At 31.9% G+C, this 19,132-nt stretch overlaps 1 protein-coding gene across 1 annotated transcript in view; it reads left to right on the forward strand.

The window, feature by feature from the left end:
* LOC139511133 (uncharacterized) overlaps positions 1-19,132 on the forward strand; it is a 231,704-nt gene that overhangs the window by 42,549 nt on the left and 170,023 nt on the right. The window contains exons 30-43 of the mRNA XM_071297705.1: positions 1,753-1,904; positions 2,291-2,429; positions 4,302-4,511; positions 5,019-5,085; positions 6,231-6,394; positions 7,152-7,736; positions 8,310-8,446; positions 9,498-9,639; positions 10,330-10,581; positions 10,976-11,018; positions 11,343-11,494; positions 16,611-16,699; positions 17,812-17,857; positions 18,034-18,282. Coding sequence (XP_071153806.1) covers positions 1,753-1,904; positions 2,291-2,429; positions 4,302-4,511; positions 5,019-5,085; positions 6,231-6,394; positions 7,152-7,736; positions 8,310-8,446; positions 9,498-9,639; positions 10,330-10,581; positions 10,976-11,018; positions 11,343-11,494; positions 16,611-16,699; positions 17,812-17,857; positions 18,034-18,282 — 2,427 coding nt within the window. The remainder of the gene's footprint in view (positions 1-1,752; positions 1,905-2,290; positions 2,430-4,301; positions 4,512-5,018; positions 5,086-6,230; positions 6,395-7,151; positions 7,737-8,309; positions 8,447-9,497; positions 9,640-10,329; positions 10,582-10,975; positions 11,019-11,342; positions 11,495-16,610; positions 16,700-17,811; positions 17,858-18,033; positions 18,283-19,132) is intronic.

The raw sequence follows: 19,132 nt of genomic DNA on the forward strand, positions 1-19,132 counted from the left end.
TTTTTTCAAAAATGCATTAGAACCGTTTCAATGATACAACAAACTTTATAATGCAAAAGCTACATAAGCATTAAATATTGATGCCATAGTTAGTTTTCATCGCTACTTGTATTCTTGTATTTATGCGTAGGTTTGAATTTATTTCTACACAGTACTAGTCGCTGTACCTTAACTGTTCTGCATTAGCTGGTCTTGGTTGTGCACAACCCTCTGTAGTTACACTTTTTGCTTTCGAGTGAAAAGTAAACCTTCTTAGCAGCTTCGTGCAGTGATGACCAGGTCTTGATAATTTCATAACGGTTCTTTTAAGAAATTTTGGAAAATATCTTCCAAGGTCGACATGTTGCCATTTTTAAAAGGGTAATTACAAATCGATAATAGGTATAAAATGTGTAAAATCAATTATCTTATCTTCTATACATTTCTAGGAATGTGATTGATTAAAAGCGCCCTCGTGGAGACCGTGTAAAGTTCATATTAGGTTAGTAGGGAGGCGGGGCTTATCTCATCCATGGTTAGTAGTGGTGTTACATCCCTTTATATTCCATATAAGGTAGTAGGGAGGCAGGGCTTATTTCATACACGGTTAGAAGTGTCGTTATGTCCCTTTATAAAAACAAAACGGTACTGAGAAAAAATCGTAAAGGTTTCAACAGACGAAGAAATTGATGATTAAGATTGAAATAAATTCATACAACACATTTCAACCTAACAAGTTGTTATTGTTGGTATCTGTTTTTGTAGGATCAATGGAAGTAGTTTCTTAATGCTAACAGTATTGAAGACTTGCTTATTGTTAGGTCTAAATTTTACACATTAAGATAGTCGGTAAGATAAATTTGTTACATAGTGTGCTAGTGACCTAATACGGTATATATGGGGTATATATGAGCAAAGCTTTGCTCTCACCCCATATGGAATTTACTGACCCCATATATTTCGTATTAGGTCACTAGCACACTATGTAACTAATAATGCGTGATACTGCCTATTTTATTTAGTTAAAATCTTTTTATATTCATAATATAATAAAATTACCTTTGGTATCTTCTGTTTAATGACATGACAGCTAGAAGAGCCATACTTTATGAAGAGTTAAGCATTAACTGTTAACTTATTAATAATTATTACCCCGACCATACGCGTACGGTCGGACCATATGAGTATATACCCAAATACTCATATGATCCGGAACATTAATTTAATTAAGATACAATTAAAAAAAATCATTATAAATACCGGTGGTCATTGCGAAATGAGTGTACCTGACTTTCTAAGTAAGGAGTAAACTGTTTTAACACTGTGTTTTTCATCCCTCCTTCCTTCTGTCTGTCACTACAAATCAGAGCATCCTAAATTGAAGTTTCAAGCTTCATGTGAGAATGCTTTGCCATTTATAACTTATATACATCTATTGATCATCAACTGCCAGTTAAACTAACACTTGTAGTAGGGTATCATTATTGAGTAATAACTTACAATACATTATATTACAAAACTAGTATATAAGTTTTATTAGTATGATATATGTTCATACTTTGTTCTGTTTACACTATCTGAGGTATTTATTTTTGCATTAAGTGTATGTCATAATTAGCTTAATAATAAAGATGTAACAGTACTTTCATTTGAACCCAAAATTTAAAGAAGATAATTACAAAATAGGACGATTGTTCTTACAAGATAACACCTGCTCTAGAGAAGATCAAGTTATTGTTTATTTCCAAATCAAATATTCTCATTTTATTATAGACATGTTTTCTACGCTTCTTAAGAAAGCTGACAGTTTCATGAAAAGATTTTCATTGAAGAAATTAAAGTTAGGAGATATTATAGAATTTCTGGATAAACTTGGCATGTCAGACAGTAAACAAAAGTTAGCTGATGTTCTCAAGTCGATAAAGGTAAATTTTCATAGTAAATTTAGCTTACCATGCTTAAAGCATAGAAAAGATATATTCTTATATGAAAAAAAAATTTCAATAAAATTTGCTCTTAAACTCTTTATGAATTCATGATGAAATTATTTCCAATACTAATATTGAAATTAGTATTTGTTTTACCATCAGCTTTATATATGAAGGACAACTGGTTTTCACAGATTCTTTCTTTCTCATTGAGTCCTTTATAGCCAATTTCATGATTTCAAAATTTACTTGATATTGAAATGTCTAAGTTTTGCATGTTCACGACGATTTATATTTACATTATTTTTCCATTCGTGAAAATAATTCTCTCACGATTTGAAGTTGGTTAAGAGTATATTTCAAAGATACTTGATTACTTTCAGAAACTGATAGATAACAAACCATGTCTAAATCCAGCACAGGCAACAGATGAACAGCTAAAACAAGAATTGTTGGAACGTGGTAAATCAAGTGATGGATCGAGAGAACAGATGATCACCAGACTCACAACACCTGACAAAAGTAATATCATTCTCAAAACTTTTTTCTTCTTCAAAATTTGACTTACATATGGTATCAAATATTATTATGCATAAAAAACTGTTTTATTTACCCTCCAATTGATACTTCATGACAATATTCATTTAATCTTTGCAGAAAATGAAACTATCAAGGTCAATGAAACAGTGTATGGATCATGGCTCGTTTTCTTTTTTAGGTTTTTTTTTTTATTATGCCCCACCTATGATAGTAGAGGGGCATTATGTTTTCTGGTTTGTACATTTGTTCGTCCTTCCGTCTGTCCTTCTGTCAATCCTTCTGTCTGTTTGTCCCTCTTCAGGTTAAAGTTTTTGGTCAAGGTAGTTTTTGATGAAGTTGAAGTCCAATCAACTTAAAACTCAGTACACATGTGCCTAGGATATGATCTTTCAAATTTTAATGCCAAATTAGTGTTTTGACCCCAATTTCAGGGTTCAATGAACATAGAAAATGATAGTGCAAATTTCAGGTTAAAGTTTTTGGTCAAGGTAGTTTTTGATGAAGTTGAAGTCCAATCAACTTGAAACTAAGTATACATGTTCCCTGTGATATGATCTTTCTAATTTAAATGCCAAATTTGAGTTTTTACCCAAATTTCACTGTCCACTAAACACAGAAAATGATAGTGGGAGTGGGCAGGGGTGTAGCTAGAATGAAATGATGTGCAAGCAAATTTGTGGGACCCATTTATACTGAAAATGTTTTTTTTTCAGTTTTCAGTCATAGGACAGTTAAAAGAGGAGCTATATGTAGTCAGGACTTATAAAAAAATTATGATTATAAAACTATTAATAAATCTTCTGAATAGAGTAATTCATAACAACACATATTTGTGATACAGAATTTACTCAAAATTGTCCAAAATCTGCTCTTTGGGTCTAGGCAGAAACAAACTTCTCTATTACTTTGTCAATATTCACGCTGAAATACCAAGGAATATGCAGTAATGCTAGTAACTGCATGTCGTTGTTCATTGTTGATCGTACATTTGTTTTCAACATACGTAGTACACTGATAGATCTCCATGGTAGCACTCGCGAGATGTAATAAACCAGTGTACGTGTTCGGCATCGACCTCCCAATTGAATTCGTCAAAATTACTTGCCAGGTCAGTTTTGTATGTCTCAGACAATGTTGAGATTTGTTCGTTTGTTATATTTCCTACAACACGATGAAGCAGATACAGCGCAAAGAAGCGATTTTCCAGTTCCCTTATCATATGGTCTATGAAAGCAAATAATAATTAGACTTTCCAATACTGTTTTGGCGTGTTTGCAGGGTGATTGGCTCCAGTAGTCTGTCAACCACATCGCCTCGGCATATTTTCAATGATATTGAAGGGTTCTGATAATTCTAATGCGGATTGGTACATCTCATTCCAAACTGATGAACCGTACACTGTAATATGTGCTCTAAAACTACCTTTCTTAGACTGAGTATTACAAATTCAAATTTTGTAAAAGATACAAGTTACTGTCCGATTTTGCCATCAACTCCAATAAAACTTTTATTTTGAAACCAAATGCCATTATTTAATGATATTTCATCAATTAAAAAAGTGACAACATATGTGTTTCCTTTAACATTCAATTTATAAATTTTTATTTTGCCATTATTTTTTTTGCATGCCGAATCCATGTGCATGCAACTGCGTGTTAGCGTATAGGGAGCTATGTGCCTGGTGGGGCATCCGTGTACTATGGACACATTCTTGTTAATATCTATCTTGTTCAACCCTGTAATTTTTCTATTCAGATATAAGCATACTCTAAATTGCATAATTTCATCTGATTATGCAAATATCCAGAAAATTCACTGTACCATCTAAAACCATGTATGTATTGTATATTACAGGGTGTCCATGGATGTATATTACTACACCAGATAATATGTACTGTACCTATGACTCCATGTGTCTAGGTCTGGAGTGTTGTATGAATGTTAAGTTTCTTATGTTCCTGTACACCATTAAAGCCTACGCCAGATATGATCCTTGTCATTACCAGTTTAGTTTTGGGATAGGAGAGCATAACTACACACTCAAGTTTGATATGGGATATGATGGTAATTGTATCTTAATTTACTACACCTAGGAATATATAGTTTGAAGCTGACAATACAAAAGATCCTAGATGACATTGTCATTGTTTCATTACATTTCATGTATGCTGGAGTTGTCAATTACAAGACTGCAACCAAATTGTCTGGAAATATTCTTTTTTTTTTGTACCTCACTTATCTCCCATGAATAGTAAAATATGATTTAAAAAAATATTTCATTTTTTTTCTCTGATTTATCTCCCCTGAAAAGAAGTATAGAGTTTCTAAATATTTTAGATTAAGTTTAATGTTAAATTTGCAAATTTTGAATAATTCTCATTAATTAAAAAGAATTTTTCCTAGTATTGTAATGATGCTCATTTTATCATGTGTTGAACAAAAATATAAAACAATAAACTTGAATGTAATAACTTATTTATTTTATACAGGTTCGTCAGATTAAATACATACAGGTTTCTATTTTATACAGGATTGTAGGATGAAATACATACAAGTTTCTATATTATACAGGTTTGTCAGATGAAATACATACTGGTTTAAAATTTGACATCATGGGAGGAATAGATGGAGTATTAAAGTAAGTAAAGTAGTATTATAATTAGGAGATAACTGTAATATTTTATTGTCCAATAGGTGATTTGATGGTCGCAAATAAGTTTACTGGGGCATGTTAGCAGAGCCAGTAAATAGGTATTTGCGACCTTCACATCACCAATTGATGCAGTTTCAGATTAAAATACAATATTGTTATCTCTATTCTAATGAAACTGATAGAAAACAACCTCAAATCATACATTTAAAATCTGCTATAAGGTGACTGCGCTTGTGCGTACATTTTAATAGCATCAATTGTCTGTTGATGCCATGAAAATTCATGATGTTATCCAATCAAATTAAACCTTACAAGCAATGTTGCATTAGAATGACTATTTATGTTTTTGGAATAAAGTACATTATTAAATTAGAAATACATATCATTATCAGCCTTGTATATAGTTCTCATTGGTAAATTCCTCATCCCCTTTTCACCATAAGAAATCAAGTAAAATTTTATGTAACTGTTCAAAAACATCTAATTATACTCCTGTAATTTCAAAACGTTGGTAAACGTTTGCGGTATTTTTTATGGAAACTTTTTTTTCCATTGTCAGATAGAAGTTGAGATAGCTTGTTAATAATTCTAGAACACTTGAACACTCCACAAAGGTTGGAATAAGTTAAAATCACAAAAGAAAAACCCAGATCATAGTTGAAATCCACCGTTTAAGAGCTATGCTCCTTTACAGATGGAAGAATAGCTGAATTTTTGGATTTTGTTCTCTATCTTAAGTTTGCCTCATCCAAATGTTTTCTGAAATTATACAGAATGCTTATTCATACATTGTACCACAAGAAAGATCATATTCAAATTTTGGTGGTGCCGCCTTTACTGTTCTGGAGAAATGTCCCATTTATATTATTATATGCAAGCAAGGACATAATTCTCCAATTATTTAAACTATAATTTTAAAACACTTGACCGGAGAATGACCCACGAAATCTGGGGGACATCTTTTGATTTTATAAATATGTTTTAAAGATTAAAGTACTGTTTGGAATAGAAAAATAGTAATTTATTTTATTATTGAATGCGGAATCATTTTTAAAGCACTCTGATTTATATGCATATAATATAGCATGAAGGAGAAAACTCTATATGTTATTCTCTTGTTATTTACATAGATATGATATACAGAAGACAGATACTGGATTATTGGCATCTGTTACACTGGGATTATGTCAACGTGAGGATACCAGTAATTGTTTGGCAGAATTCAGTTTGTTAGCCAATGCTGTATTACCTCTGCCTATATGTAAAACTGATGGATCTATTACATGGCCACAAGGTAGAACAATTATAAACCTCATTGCTCTTCTATAATGTCCCATATACACAATTGTTTTGTTTATATTTAAAATAAAACTTACCAAAGATAAATATTAGAATTTGCCTGCCATTACCTAATACTTGTAGTGTCATGGACACTATATGCCGGAATAAAACAACACACACCTAGTGAAATCTGCCATGGAATTTTTAACACTGATGTATTGCTGTAATTAACTGTGCAATAATGCTAAGGTACCTCATAGAAAATGCATCGCAAAAAATGTATTCTCTAGCTTAAAAGAAAAAGGTAAAAAGCTATAGATCAGTGCTGTACACTAAGCACTCATGTTTATAAAGGTCATAGTCCTGTCATATTTTACTTGTTTTTGGAAAGGATACTGGTTTGGTTCAAAAACCAATTGTGTAAAGTAAACTTTTAATGAAAATATTTCAAGAGCTACAGAAAAGTAAGGGCCTCAATTTAGACTATGTCATGTATGGGCTTGCATTGCAGAGCCTAATTTCATATCCTAAGTGCATGTATGTAAACTATTTATTACTCAAAATACCTGGTAAAACACTGTCAAATTTTCAACTCTTTGTTATTGCTATCTAAACAGGCCTTATAGTTATTTTCCTCAATTTCTATAAACCCCTTACACTTTTTGAATATAGAAAATGCTGAATTTGAAGGAATCACTCATTGACACATCTTCAAATCTTTTTAGTTCTGTAAATTTCTCCTCTGTTGTATAAATTTTGATGTATTTCAGACTGCAAGACAGTTGTCCCTGTAGATGTGGTATTTGTAGTTGATGAATCTGGAAGTGTTGGAGAAAGTAATTTCAAGTCCACCATGACAGCTTTATCAAACACTGTGGATAAACTTGCTATTGGTGAAAATTTAGTTCGGATTGGGGTCACACTTTTTGCTGGGACAGGTACTTCCAGATCACTATTAAATCTAAACACCCAGTACAGAAGTACATCAATTAAGGAGACATTTTCCAGTGCTGTTTACAAGAAAGGCTCCTATACAGATATAGCTGATGCTTTCAGATATGCATGTGAGGAGATGTTTGTTAGTAATAAGGGTGATCGCTCTGATGCACAGAATTACCTTGTACTCTTAACAGATGGTAAAAATAACAAGGGAGCTAATCCAGTAGTGACAGAAGCTGCAAAGTGTAAAAATGCCAACATAAGAATAGTTACTGTAGGTATTGGATCTGGCATAGATGAACAGTTACTTAAGGACATAGCATACTCTCTACCAAACTATTACCTACATACGATATATGATGATCTACATAAAACTCTACCACAGCTTGTTATACAGACATTGGATTGTAGTTTTTGTAAGTTCTCATTGAATTATAGGTTTATATAGAAATAAGAAGGTGTGGTTTGAGTGCCAATAAGACAACTCTCCATCCAAGTCACAATGTGTAAAAAATAAACCATTATATGTCAAAGTATGGCCTTCAACTCAGAGACTTGGCTCACACCAAACAGCAAGCTATAAAGTGACTAGTGTAAATCAATTCAAACAGGAAAACCAAGAGTCTAATCTATGTAAAAAATAAGGAACACTTATGCAGCACATTAACAAACGACACCCACTCAACAACAGGTTCCTGTATTTGTATTAGTCTCTTGATCATATTATGCAAAAATTCTATGAAGAACTTGTGACTAAATGTAACATTTATTATAGAAATGTTATAAAAATACTTTCCATAAACAAATGTTTTCTTTAAGTCTTCTTATAAAGGTAAATAGAAAGTGCTTGCAGTAATAGATAGTTTTGATGAACAGTTAGGTAGGATTGAGGAATGTACTTGTGGGTTTTTATGTAATGGCTGCTGATATGGAAATGATTTTATTGTATAATCCCATTCACTGGATTTAATTATAGTATTTGATTTCAGCTTGGAACATTGATTATAAGGCATATCTAAGCCTTGACTCAATAAAAAGTACAATTAAAGAAGCAGCAATAAAGAAACTAGAAGAAGGAAAACAGCTACTAAAGGGGAAACTGTTAGAAGCTCTTGGTTTACCTGAGGTATTTTACTTGAGAAAATATGTCAGAATGTACTAAATTGGATATATCTTTATCTTGTTATTTGAGCACTTGCCAATTTTTAAAAGCTCTATTGTGGTGATCAATGGAAAATTAGGGTAGTTTGGTTGCAGTTACTTTCCCATCATTTCTGTATGAGTATAGGTACGTCCATGTACTTATACCCTCCTAAAACAATATCACAATATATCATTGTTATCATGATTTGACAATTCTGGTTAAAATTACATTAAGATTTTGATTAAACAATTCCCCCCTCCATGATACCAGTGCTCTCAATGACCTTCCTTTGAGAAAAAAAGACTTCATTTTACTTTTTGATTAAGATAATTAAATGATAAATTATGTTGATATTGTTTATTTTGAGTGCCTTGCTAAGTTTTGATAAAGTGATTTGTTGATATTGTTTATTTTGAGTGCCTTGCTATGTTTTGATAAAGTGATTTGTTAAGATTGTTTATTTTGAGTGCCTTGCTATGTTTTGATAAAGTGATTTGTTGATATTGTTTATTTTGAGTGCCTTGCTATGGTTTGATAAAGTGATTTGTTGAGATTGATTATTTTGAGTGCCTTGCTATGTTTTGATAAAGAGATTTGTTGATATTGTTTATTTTGAGTGCCTTGCTATGTTTTGATAAAGTGATTTGTTGATATTGTTTATTTTGAGTGCCTTGCTATGTTTTGATAAAGTGATTTGTTGAGATTGTTTATTTTGAGTGCCTTGCTATGTTTTGATAAAGAGATTTGTTGATATTGTTTATTTTGAGTGCCTTGCTATGTTTTGATAAAGAGATTTGTTGAGATTGTTTATTTTGAGTGCCTTGCTATGTTTTGATAAAGTGATTTGTTGATATTGTTTATTTTGAGTGCCTTGCTATGTTTTGATAAAGAGATTTGTTGAGATTGTTTATTTTGAGTGCCTTGCTATGTTTTGATAAAGAGATTTGTTGAGATTGTTTATTTTGAGTGCCTTGCTATGTTTTGATAAAGTTATTCAAACTTTCTGTAACTCATTATTCAACTATTATTTTAGGATATCTTGCAGTCAACAGGACCATGTTTACGACCAGATAAGATGTCATCATTTCAACTTACAAACACTTTAACTGATCGAGGTCTAAATACCACTGGCTCCAATCAGGAACTTGCTGAAAGATTGAAGGCTGATGATAGAAGTATGTATAACTATCTGTCTATTGAAGCTTAGGTTTTATTATATCTTTTCAACATTCTTAAGAAAACACATTTCATGTGAAAATATTGGGCCATTGTTTTCTGTATTTAAAATTTACTTTTTTGTATTTTTACATAAATTTGAATTTTTTTGGGAGACCAGCCTTATTTTGTTGTATGTTGTCTGAAAATGTTCATAATATTCATGATTATGGAAAGACAGCTATCCAGTTTTATCATCAAGTCCTTTGTAAGTACTAGTTGTTACGTTGTTAACCTAAACAGTACCACATCTTCTTTTATCCAATACCTCATGTAACTTTAGACAATATACAATTATTACCTTCATATGAGGTGAACTTACAAATAAGCATTGTTTGAAGCCATTTTTCCAAATGAGTAATTTTAAACAAAAAAAGTTTCATGTAGGATTAATGTAAAATACAATTTGTTTATCTCCATTCAATTGCAAATAAAGCAAAACATTGCATATTTGGAAGCAAGTCATTTTTTACTTTGACCTTTAGGCACCTCTGCCTTTTTGTACCCAAAATTACCATTTTGTACCTAACATTTACCATTTTGTACCCACAATCCAAACCATTTCATATCCTATGTGCCAAATGCATCTACCTCAAAGGCGTAATATATGTTTACTGTTTCGTTTTATATAAGTATGTTATAAATTGTAGGATGTGAAACAATGGGGAGAGAACTATCATTGCCAGATATCACTAATAGTTGGCTTAACGACCATCTGTATTACTATGTATCCAATGACTGTCTACGGTTAGATGCCTGTACAGATGTATCACTGAGCATTGCTGATTTTAATTATGCCAAATCGTTCAGGGCGTTTGTAGAGCTGGACTTCTGTAAATATATTCTGAAGTTTGGATTTGAAGGAAGAATAAGATCCTTGATCCTGATCAGTTATCAATGGGGTAAAATTAATTGGATGTTACATTGACTCAAATATTATACTTATGGGAAGTCACCTTATATTCATGTCAATTTTAATTGATGTGGATAATAATTTTGTTGAAATTATTTTTTTTCACCTCAATATTGTTGAAAATATGAATATGTAAACATTGTTATGAGAAGTAGAAACAGAAATATTATTAATTATTTGCACTTTTCATTTGATTATCTTTTTTTCAAATCTTTAAGATAAAAAAAACATGTAGATGTGTCTGTATAACTTTTTAAATAAACTTCCATTTACTGTTAATAGGATATAAGATAATAATTGAATCTAAGATATAGCTGTCTGCTCTAGTAATGATGAATATGTTAACAGCACAAATGTGACAAATGTGGTTATTTATTTTCTAGGAAAGAAAGAGACTCTAACTATAACAAAGGATGTGCAAGTAATGTAAGTCACTGATATCTATATTTGTTATTTAGTTCTAACTAAGGATGTACAAGTAATGTAAGTCACTGATATCTATATTTGTTATTTAGTTAAATGTCATATGAGAATTATACAGTCTATTTTGTAAGAAATACAATAATTAATTACTGAATACATTGAAAGAATGTACATCAAATCACAAAAACCACCAACTCTGGACTCCCACAAGAAAATAAATGTAAAAACAAAATCAAACACAACAAACAACACATGGTTCATAGGGCCTGTCTTGGTATAAGCACATAATGTGTTTGGAGTCACTTACTGATTTATTCATCCTTTCAGCTTTGTTATTGACAAAAATGATGACAAGAAAGTGTTTGAGATTGACTTTGGTCTAAAGCTGTGTTTCCAGGGTAGTTGTATTATAGATCAGATGTTCTTGGAGAACCATGAAATACCTATACCAATATGTAATGAAAACTTCACTTTCTCAGGTAAGGAGAACCATAAAATACCTATACCAATATGTAATGAAAACTTCACTTTCTCAGGTAAGGAGTACCATGAAATACCTATACCAATATGTAATGAAAACTTCACTTTCTCAGGTAAGGAGAACTTTGAAATACCTTTACCAATATGTAATGAAAACTTCACTTTCTCAGGTAAGGAGAACCATGAAATACCTATACCAATATGTAATGAAAACTTCACTTCCTCAGGTAATTCTTAATATTTCACAACTTGTAACATAAATTGGATTTTTTCCTTTGATGTTTTAATGAAATAATTTGCCTAAAAAGTGTGGTGAGGGAAAACCATGGTATATTATATGCCAATTGATGTTGTACCATACTTTGCTAATTAAATATGCAACTCAACTAGAATCCAAAGGAAAGGAGGCAGAGCTTAGCTATGGTACAACATATTCATTTCCATGTTATTCCATGGCTGAAGCTCCACCTTTTTTAGCTCACCTGGCCCGAAGGGCCAAGTGAGCTTTTCCCATCACTTGGCGTCCGTCGTCCGTCGTCCGTCGTCGTCGTCGTCGTCGTCGTCGTCGTCCGTCGTCGTTAACTTTTACAAAAATCTTCTCCTCTGAAACTACTGGGCCAAATTAATCCAAACTTGGCCACAATCATCATTGGGGTATCTAGTTTAAAAAATGTGTGGCGTGACCCGGCCAACCAACCAAGATGGCCGCCATGGCTAAAAATAGAACATAGGGGTAAAATGCAGTTTTTAGCTTATAACTCAAAAACCAAAGCATTTAGAGCAAATCTGACATGGGGTTAAATTGTTTATCAGGTCAAGATCTTTCTGCCCTCAAATTTTCAGATGAATCCGACAACCCATTGTTGGGTTGCTGCCCCTGAATTGGTAATTTTAGGGAATTTTTGCTGTTTTTGGTTATTATCTTGAATATTATTATAGATAGAGATAAACTGTAAACAGCAATAATGTTCAGCAAAGTTAGATTTACAAATAAGTCAACATGACCAAAATGGTCAATTGACCCCTTTAGAAGTTATTGACCTTTATAGTCAATTTTTAACCATTTTTCGTAAATCTTAGAAATCTTTTACAAAAATCTTCTCCTCTGAAACTACTGTGCCAAATTAATCCAAACTTGGCCACAGTCATCTTTGGGGTATCTAGTTTAAAAAATGTGTGGCGTGACCCGGCCAAGTAACCAAGATGGCCACCATGGCTAAAAATAGAACATAGGGGTAAAATGCAGTTTTTGGCTTATAACTCAAAAATCGAAGCATTTAGAGCAAATCTGACGGGTTAAAAGTGTTTATCAGGTCAAGATCTATCTGTCCTGAAATTTTCAGATGAATCCGACAACCTGTTGTTGGGTTGCTGCCCCTGAATTGGTATTTTTAAGGAAATTTTGCTGTTTTTGGTTATTATGTTGAATATTATTATAGATAGAGATAAACTGTAAACAGCAATAATGTTCAGCAAAGTAAGATTTACAAATACCTCAATGCAAAGGAAATGGTCAGCTGACCTCTTTAGGAGTTATTTCCCTTTATAGTCAAATTTTAACCATTTTTTCGTAAATCTTAGTAATCTTTTACAAAAATCTTCTCCTCTGAAACTACTGGGCCAAATTAAACCAAACTTGGCCACAATTGTCATGGGGTATCTAGTTTAAAAAATGTGTGGCGTGACCCGGCCAACCAACCAAGATGGCCGCCATGGCTAAAAATAGAATATAGGGGTAAAATGCAGTTTTTGGCTTATAACTCAAAAACCAAAGCACTTAGAGCAAATCTGACATGGGGTAAAATTGTTTATCAGGTCAAGATCTTTCTGCCCTCAAATTTTCAGATGAATCCGACAACCCGTTGTTTGGTTACTGCCCCTGAATTGGTATCTTGAATATTATTATAGATAGAGATAAACTGTAAACAGCAATAATGTTCAGCAAAGTTTGATTTACAAATAAGTCAACATGACCAAAATAGTCAATTGACTCCTTAAGGAGTTATTGCCGTTTATAGTTAATTTTTAGCATTTTTCATAAATTTTTGTAAATTTTTAGAAAATATTTTCCACTGTAATTACTGGGCCAAGTTCATTATAGATAAAGATAATTGTAGCAACAAGAATGTTCAGTAAAGTAAGATCTACAAACACATCACCATCACCAAAACACAATTATATCATGAATTTATCTGTGTCCATTGTTTAATATGCACATAGACCAAGGTGAGCGACACAGGCTCTTGAGAGCCTCTAGTTTGAAAGGTGTCCGCCTCTGAAATATTTAGGAAACTGAAAAATGTACTAAAAGGTCAAGATCTTCATTTGTTTTCACTTTATAACAAAAAGCAATAAATCATGTGTACCACATCTCAAGAAACTTTTTTCAAACTATATAGAATTGTTACGAGTTCCCTTAAAGTCATAAGAAACCTCAAATTAAAAAAAAATATGCATATGTTTTTTATAACTAAATGGATAGTTTTCATTATACAACTTATGTACATATACTTTTTTCTGATGAAAATTCTTTAATTAGTCCACATTTAGAAGAAGTTTACTTATATTTAATTGCTTGCTTCCAGCAAGCAATTCGCCGACATATTTTCCGTATGCATAGTGACCCGAGCGTAACCCTCCTCGTAAAAATCCGGTGACCACAATACGCATGGATCTGTCATTGAAATAAACAAATATCTGATTATACATGTTAAACACGTGCTCAATACCCATGCTTTTTGTGATTTGTTTACTATAAGGTGACAATCGGTAAAACTCGGCTTCAAAACACGGCATTAATGAGCAGCCATATTTGTTAAATCATAACAAACAGAGAGAAAAAAAATTGACGATTATATGATATATTTGCGAAAATAATGATAAAATCGTGCACAGATGACTAAGTTTATGATGTATACATGCATTGGTTCAAGAATTGGACAAACATTATTTTTCACCACTCACTCGTTTCATATGACTTTAATTTTGGAAAAATTACTAAATGTTTCTTCTTTCACTTTTGAAAAAAAATCTAAATTTAATACTATCATTTCCTTTGCGAAAATTCAATTAAATTACGATTCAAAAAGGGGGTAACTATAGAAAAAGGAATAAATATCGGCAACAAAAATCTGTGAAGAACATGATTTTTTTGGGGCGGTCAATTAGGGGGATGTACACTATCTACGCTCCCTTGATCCGACACTGTTTAAATACAGTGTTTTATCATTAAAATTGTGTTTTAATAAATAATCTAATAATCGAATTAATAAAATAACGGAAGAAAAGCAGTTTGTACAAAAACTATACATGTATAAATATGCATTTTTCAATTAGATGAACAACCTGTAAAATATGATTAATTTTATGATACCTTGAAACCCAACAAAAAATAATAATCTTACCGTCATTAGAATAATAATTTAATCCTTGTCGCTGGAATCCGACATTTTTATTTACTTTCTGATGACATAATAAAATTACCTGCCCATACGATCATACACGGGGCACAAAACTAAAATAGGGAAAATCCGACATTTTCTTGACTTTCTTAAAAATCGGGGTTTTTATTACATGAAATACACAGAAGATCATACCCAAGACGCAAAAGTGACTTGCTCAAGCTTCCATTTCATTGGATAAAACTGTAACGTGATCAATTTCCAATATTAGTTCAAGGTCTTGAAGCTGTCAATCATTTTATTTATATTGCAAATTTTATATACCATGTGTCTTACTCATTAACATAATTAAACAAACTCAACCTTCGTATTCGTTTGTTTAAATATGTTAACTCGTAAGAACCATGGTATATATAGTACTTGTAGATCGATAACAAGCTAGATTTTTAACTGGATTTTTGTGACAAAAATGTCGGTTATTGATTTGGGGATGTAGGGCGGGCGGGCGGGCGGGCGGGCGGCAATCAAATGTTGTCCGTGCATTAACTCATGAACCGTTCAACCAAAGCTTTTAAAATTTTAATATGTTATTACTGACAACTATACGAAGGTCAAGTTCAATAATGACGATTTTGACTTTTACCGTTCAGGAGTTATGGTTCTTGAAAGATTGAAAAATGGAGTTGTCCGTGCGTTTACGCATGAACTGTTCTACCAAAGCTTCCCAAATTTTAATATGTTGTTACTTATGAAAGAATGGAGGTCAAGTTCAATAATGACGAATTTGACTTTTACCGTTCAGGAGTTATGGTTCTTGAAAGATTGAAAAATGGAGTTTCCAGTCGTGTCCGTGCATTTATGCATGAACTGTTCTACCAAAGCTTCCGAAATTTTAATATGCTGTTACTGATGACAAAATGGAGGTCAAGTTCAATAATGACGATTTTGACTTTTACCGTTCAGGAGTTATGGTTCTTGAAAGATTGAAAAATGGTTTTTCCCGTCGTGTCCGTGCATTTTCTCATGAACCATTCAACCAAAGCTTTTGAAATTTTAATATGTTGTTACTGATGACAAAATAGAGGTCAAGTTCAATAATGACGATTTTGACTTTTACCGTTCAGGAGTTATGGTTCTTGAAAGATCGTAAAATGGCGTTTCCATTGGTTGTTGCATTTACTCATGAACCATTCAATCTAAGCTTTTCAAATTTTAATATGTTGATACTGATGACAAAATGGAGGTCAAATTTGATATTGACGATTTTCACTTTCACCATTCATCAGTAATGGTTCTTGTGATATTGCCAGGACACAAATAAATGTTAATAAATCCGGTTTGCTGTCGTTGTGACAGCCTCTTGTATTTATTTTTTATTATTGAAAAACACACTCAATCTTTATGATCTAATTTGGCAACTTATAAGTTCCTTTCTTTCCTATCATGTTAAATTATTGTAAAAGAGATTAAAAACTTCTAACAAAATATAAACTGCTGAAAGCAACAGAATTTGTAAAACTTGCAACTACTCTCCTGTAGTTATATGTATATTTTTTGCAGTAGTCTATATTATGTATAGTAATTTAATTTGTATATTATGGTTTATATTATGTGCAGTAATTTGTATATTATGGTGTATATTATGTGCGTGCAGTAATTTGTATATTATGGTGTATATTATGAGCAGTTTATCTTTATAATACACATTTTTCAGGAGATTCCATATCTGATCTGATCACAGCTATTGGTGGTAAAATGACAGAGGAAGCATTTGACATTGTCTTACGACATTTGGGTTTAGATGTAAGTAGTTTTAAAAGTGAAAGAGATATAAAAATAAGAGGAGATGATGAGTCAATTGAACAGCTTATCCATGAACACATTAAACAAGAAAGTCATCCAAGTGTGTATAATATATTTCAAGCTCAAAACTAACATGAATCTTTTTTTAATAAAATGGTGAGTTTCAGATAGTGAATCAAATTTATATCATTGGGCAATCTTATTCAAATTGAACTCCATTTCTACAAAGGAGTAGGTCCGGTAAGGACCGATTTTGGCCTCAAATTTCAGGTTCATCTGACGAAAGATTTTGACCACTTTTTAAACACTTAAGTGTCTATTTCATTTGAATCAATTAGTTTATGTGAAAGATTTTAACTGATTTAGTAATTAAAAACGATCCGATTCAAGCTCATATATAAAAAATCTACCAAATATGCCGAAAAATGTCACTTTTCAGATGGTTTTTGTCAAAAACGAAAGTGGCCGCATCCGTGTTCATCCTCAAACTTTATATATATTATGTATTATCATAAAATACAACTTACATTTCAATATTAAGGATGAAAACGAATGCGGCCACTTTCGTTTTACCTGAAAACTGTCTAAAATTTAACTAAAATGCTAGAATTGTGAAGATTTCAGTAAATTAGCATGACTTTATGGTGCTAGTACCCGATATATGTGCATTGTTATGTCAAAAACAGCCCATATTTATGTAGCAGAAGCATTCTACTGTCCAATAGATAACTAAAAGTTTACATTTTAACAACTTTGTAAAACTGCTATATTTTGGGGCCAAAAAGGGGTCTTACTGAACCTATTCCTTTAATGCGCTGAAATTTTTTTTTTAATTTGTGGATGATTGAAACGATCTAACTGGAGCAATTTTAACATTAACAGCAGAACCTAAGAACAAAAAACAGTACAAAAGTATAATGCCAATATAATACTTCCATGCCCTGATATAATAGGGTCTTCTTTGGAGATTTAGGTGTGACATCAAAGCAACAGCACTGATTTAATGAATTTATTCTGATTGATTTGGATCACTTTAGTCCATCATTTAGCTGCAATTGCTTTCTGTATTGTTTTTAGGATATTAACATAAAGTTTATAATTTATTGTTTCAGAAATATTTTACCTCTGGATCATGTGATGTACCAAAAGGACCTGTAGGTAGGAAATTATTTATTATTTCTTTTTACCCGGTATATACTTTATAATTTATATACTGTATTATTTGGTAGAACATTACATGCAAAGCCTCTTAATTTATAAACAATATTCTCTGCTGTTTTTGATTTGAATTAAGGAATGTACTTGTGTAACAAATAACATTGTATATTTATCAGATTGTCCAGTGATGATTAACCCCCAGAAATACTTGCCAGCCAGTATCAGAACCATGGTCCAGTGTCAGATGACAGACAATTGTCTAGGTCTACATTGTTGTTTGGATCTGACCTTCAAACTTCCACTAGGAGATAGAATGGTGACCTTCAATATACCATTCTGGGTTAAGTTTGATCCTTGCCAATTTGAAGTGGATATTGCGTTTGGAGGATTTAGATACAAGAGATATATCTTAAACTATGATTGGGGTAGGTTAAATCTATTTTTCATGATTTTGTCACAATGATTACAAATCTGATAGGTTGAGACAATTATTTTTATAAGAATTTCTCATATTCAAAATTGAAAAGAAATAAGGATATGAATACGTTCTTATTTATTGAACATATGATAAAAGTATATATATATATATATATATATATATAAGATTTTTTTTTATCTTTTATTTGTTTTTCAATAGTCAGGATTTTACACAACCAATTACACTACCACCTGACAATGGTAACAAAGGGTAAATACAGAAGAAAGAAAAAAAAAGCAATATAAAAAATGTATCTCTGACTAATTAATTTTTAACACTAAGAATATTTTAGGTTACATATAAATTGTATTTAACTTATCTGTCCTCTCTCTCTCTCTCTCTTTCTAGATATATTATTAGTCTGCATTTTTTGGGACAGAGTGCTTCATTTTGATAAGTGTCTCATCGATTTAGGTATAGAACATGCAGTATAGGCTTTGCTCATTGTTCAAGGCCATACAGTGACTGTGAAGAGTTGTCTCATTGACAATCATACATCCTCTTCTATTTATGCCCCACCTTTGATAGTAGAAGGGGGAGGACCTTTCGGGATTGTGTGTGTTTAAGCTCAGGATTTTGGGATTGACCCTTTCGGGATCAGAGAATTTTTTTTTCGAATTTTGGGATGTCGGGATTTAAAGGAGTAGGTTTTGGCCCAAGAAAATTAAATGTTTGATAAATGTTTCAAATTGGCACATAATGTTGAGAAATGCATAGGGTCAAGAAATATAAATGAAAATCATCAATACTTTTATCTGATGACGTCACAATTACGTCATAATATGTACTGTTTTCAC

The sequence above is a fragment of the Mytilus edulis genome, chromosome 2 (genome assembly GCF_963676685.1).
Source record: "Mytilus edulis chromosome 2, xbMytEdul2.2, whole genome shotgun sequence".
Taxonomy (NCBI): domain Eukaryota; kingdom Metazoa; phylum Mollusca; class Bivalvia; order Mytilida; family Mytilidae; genus Mytilus; species Mytilus edulis.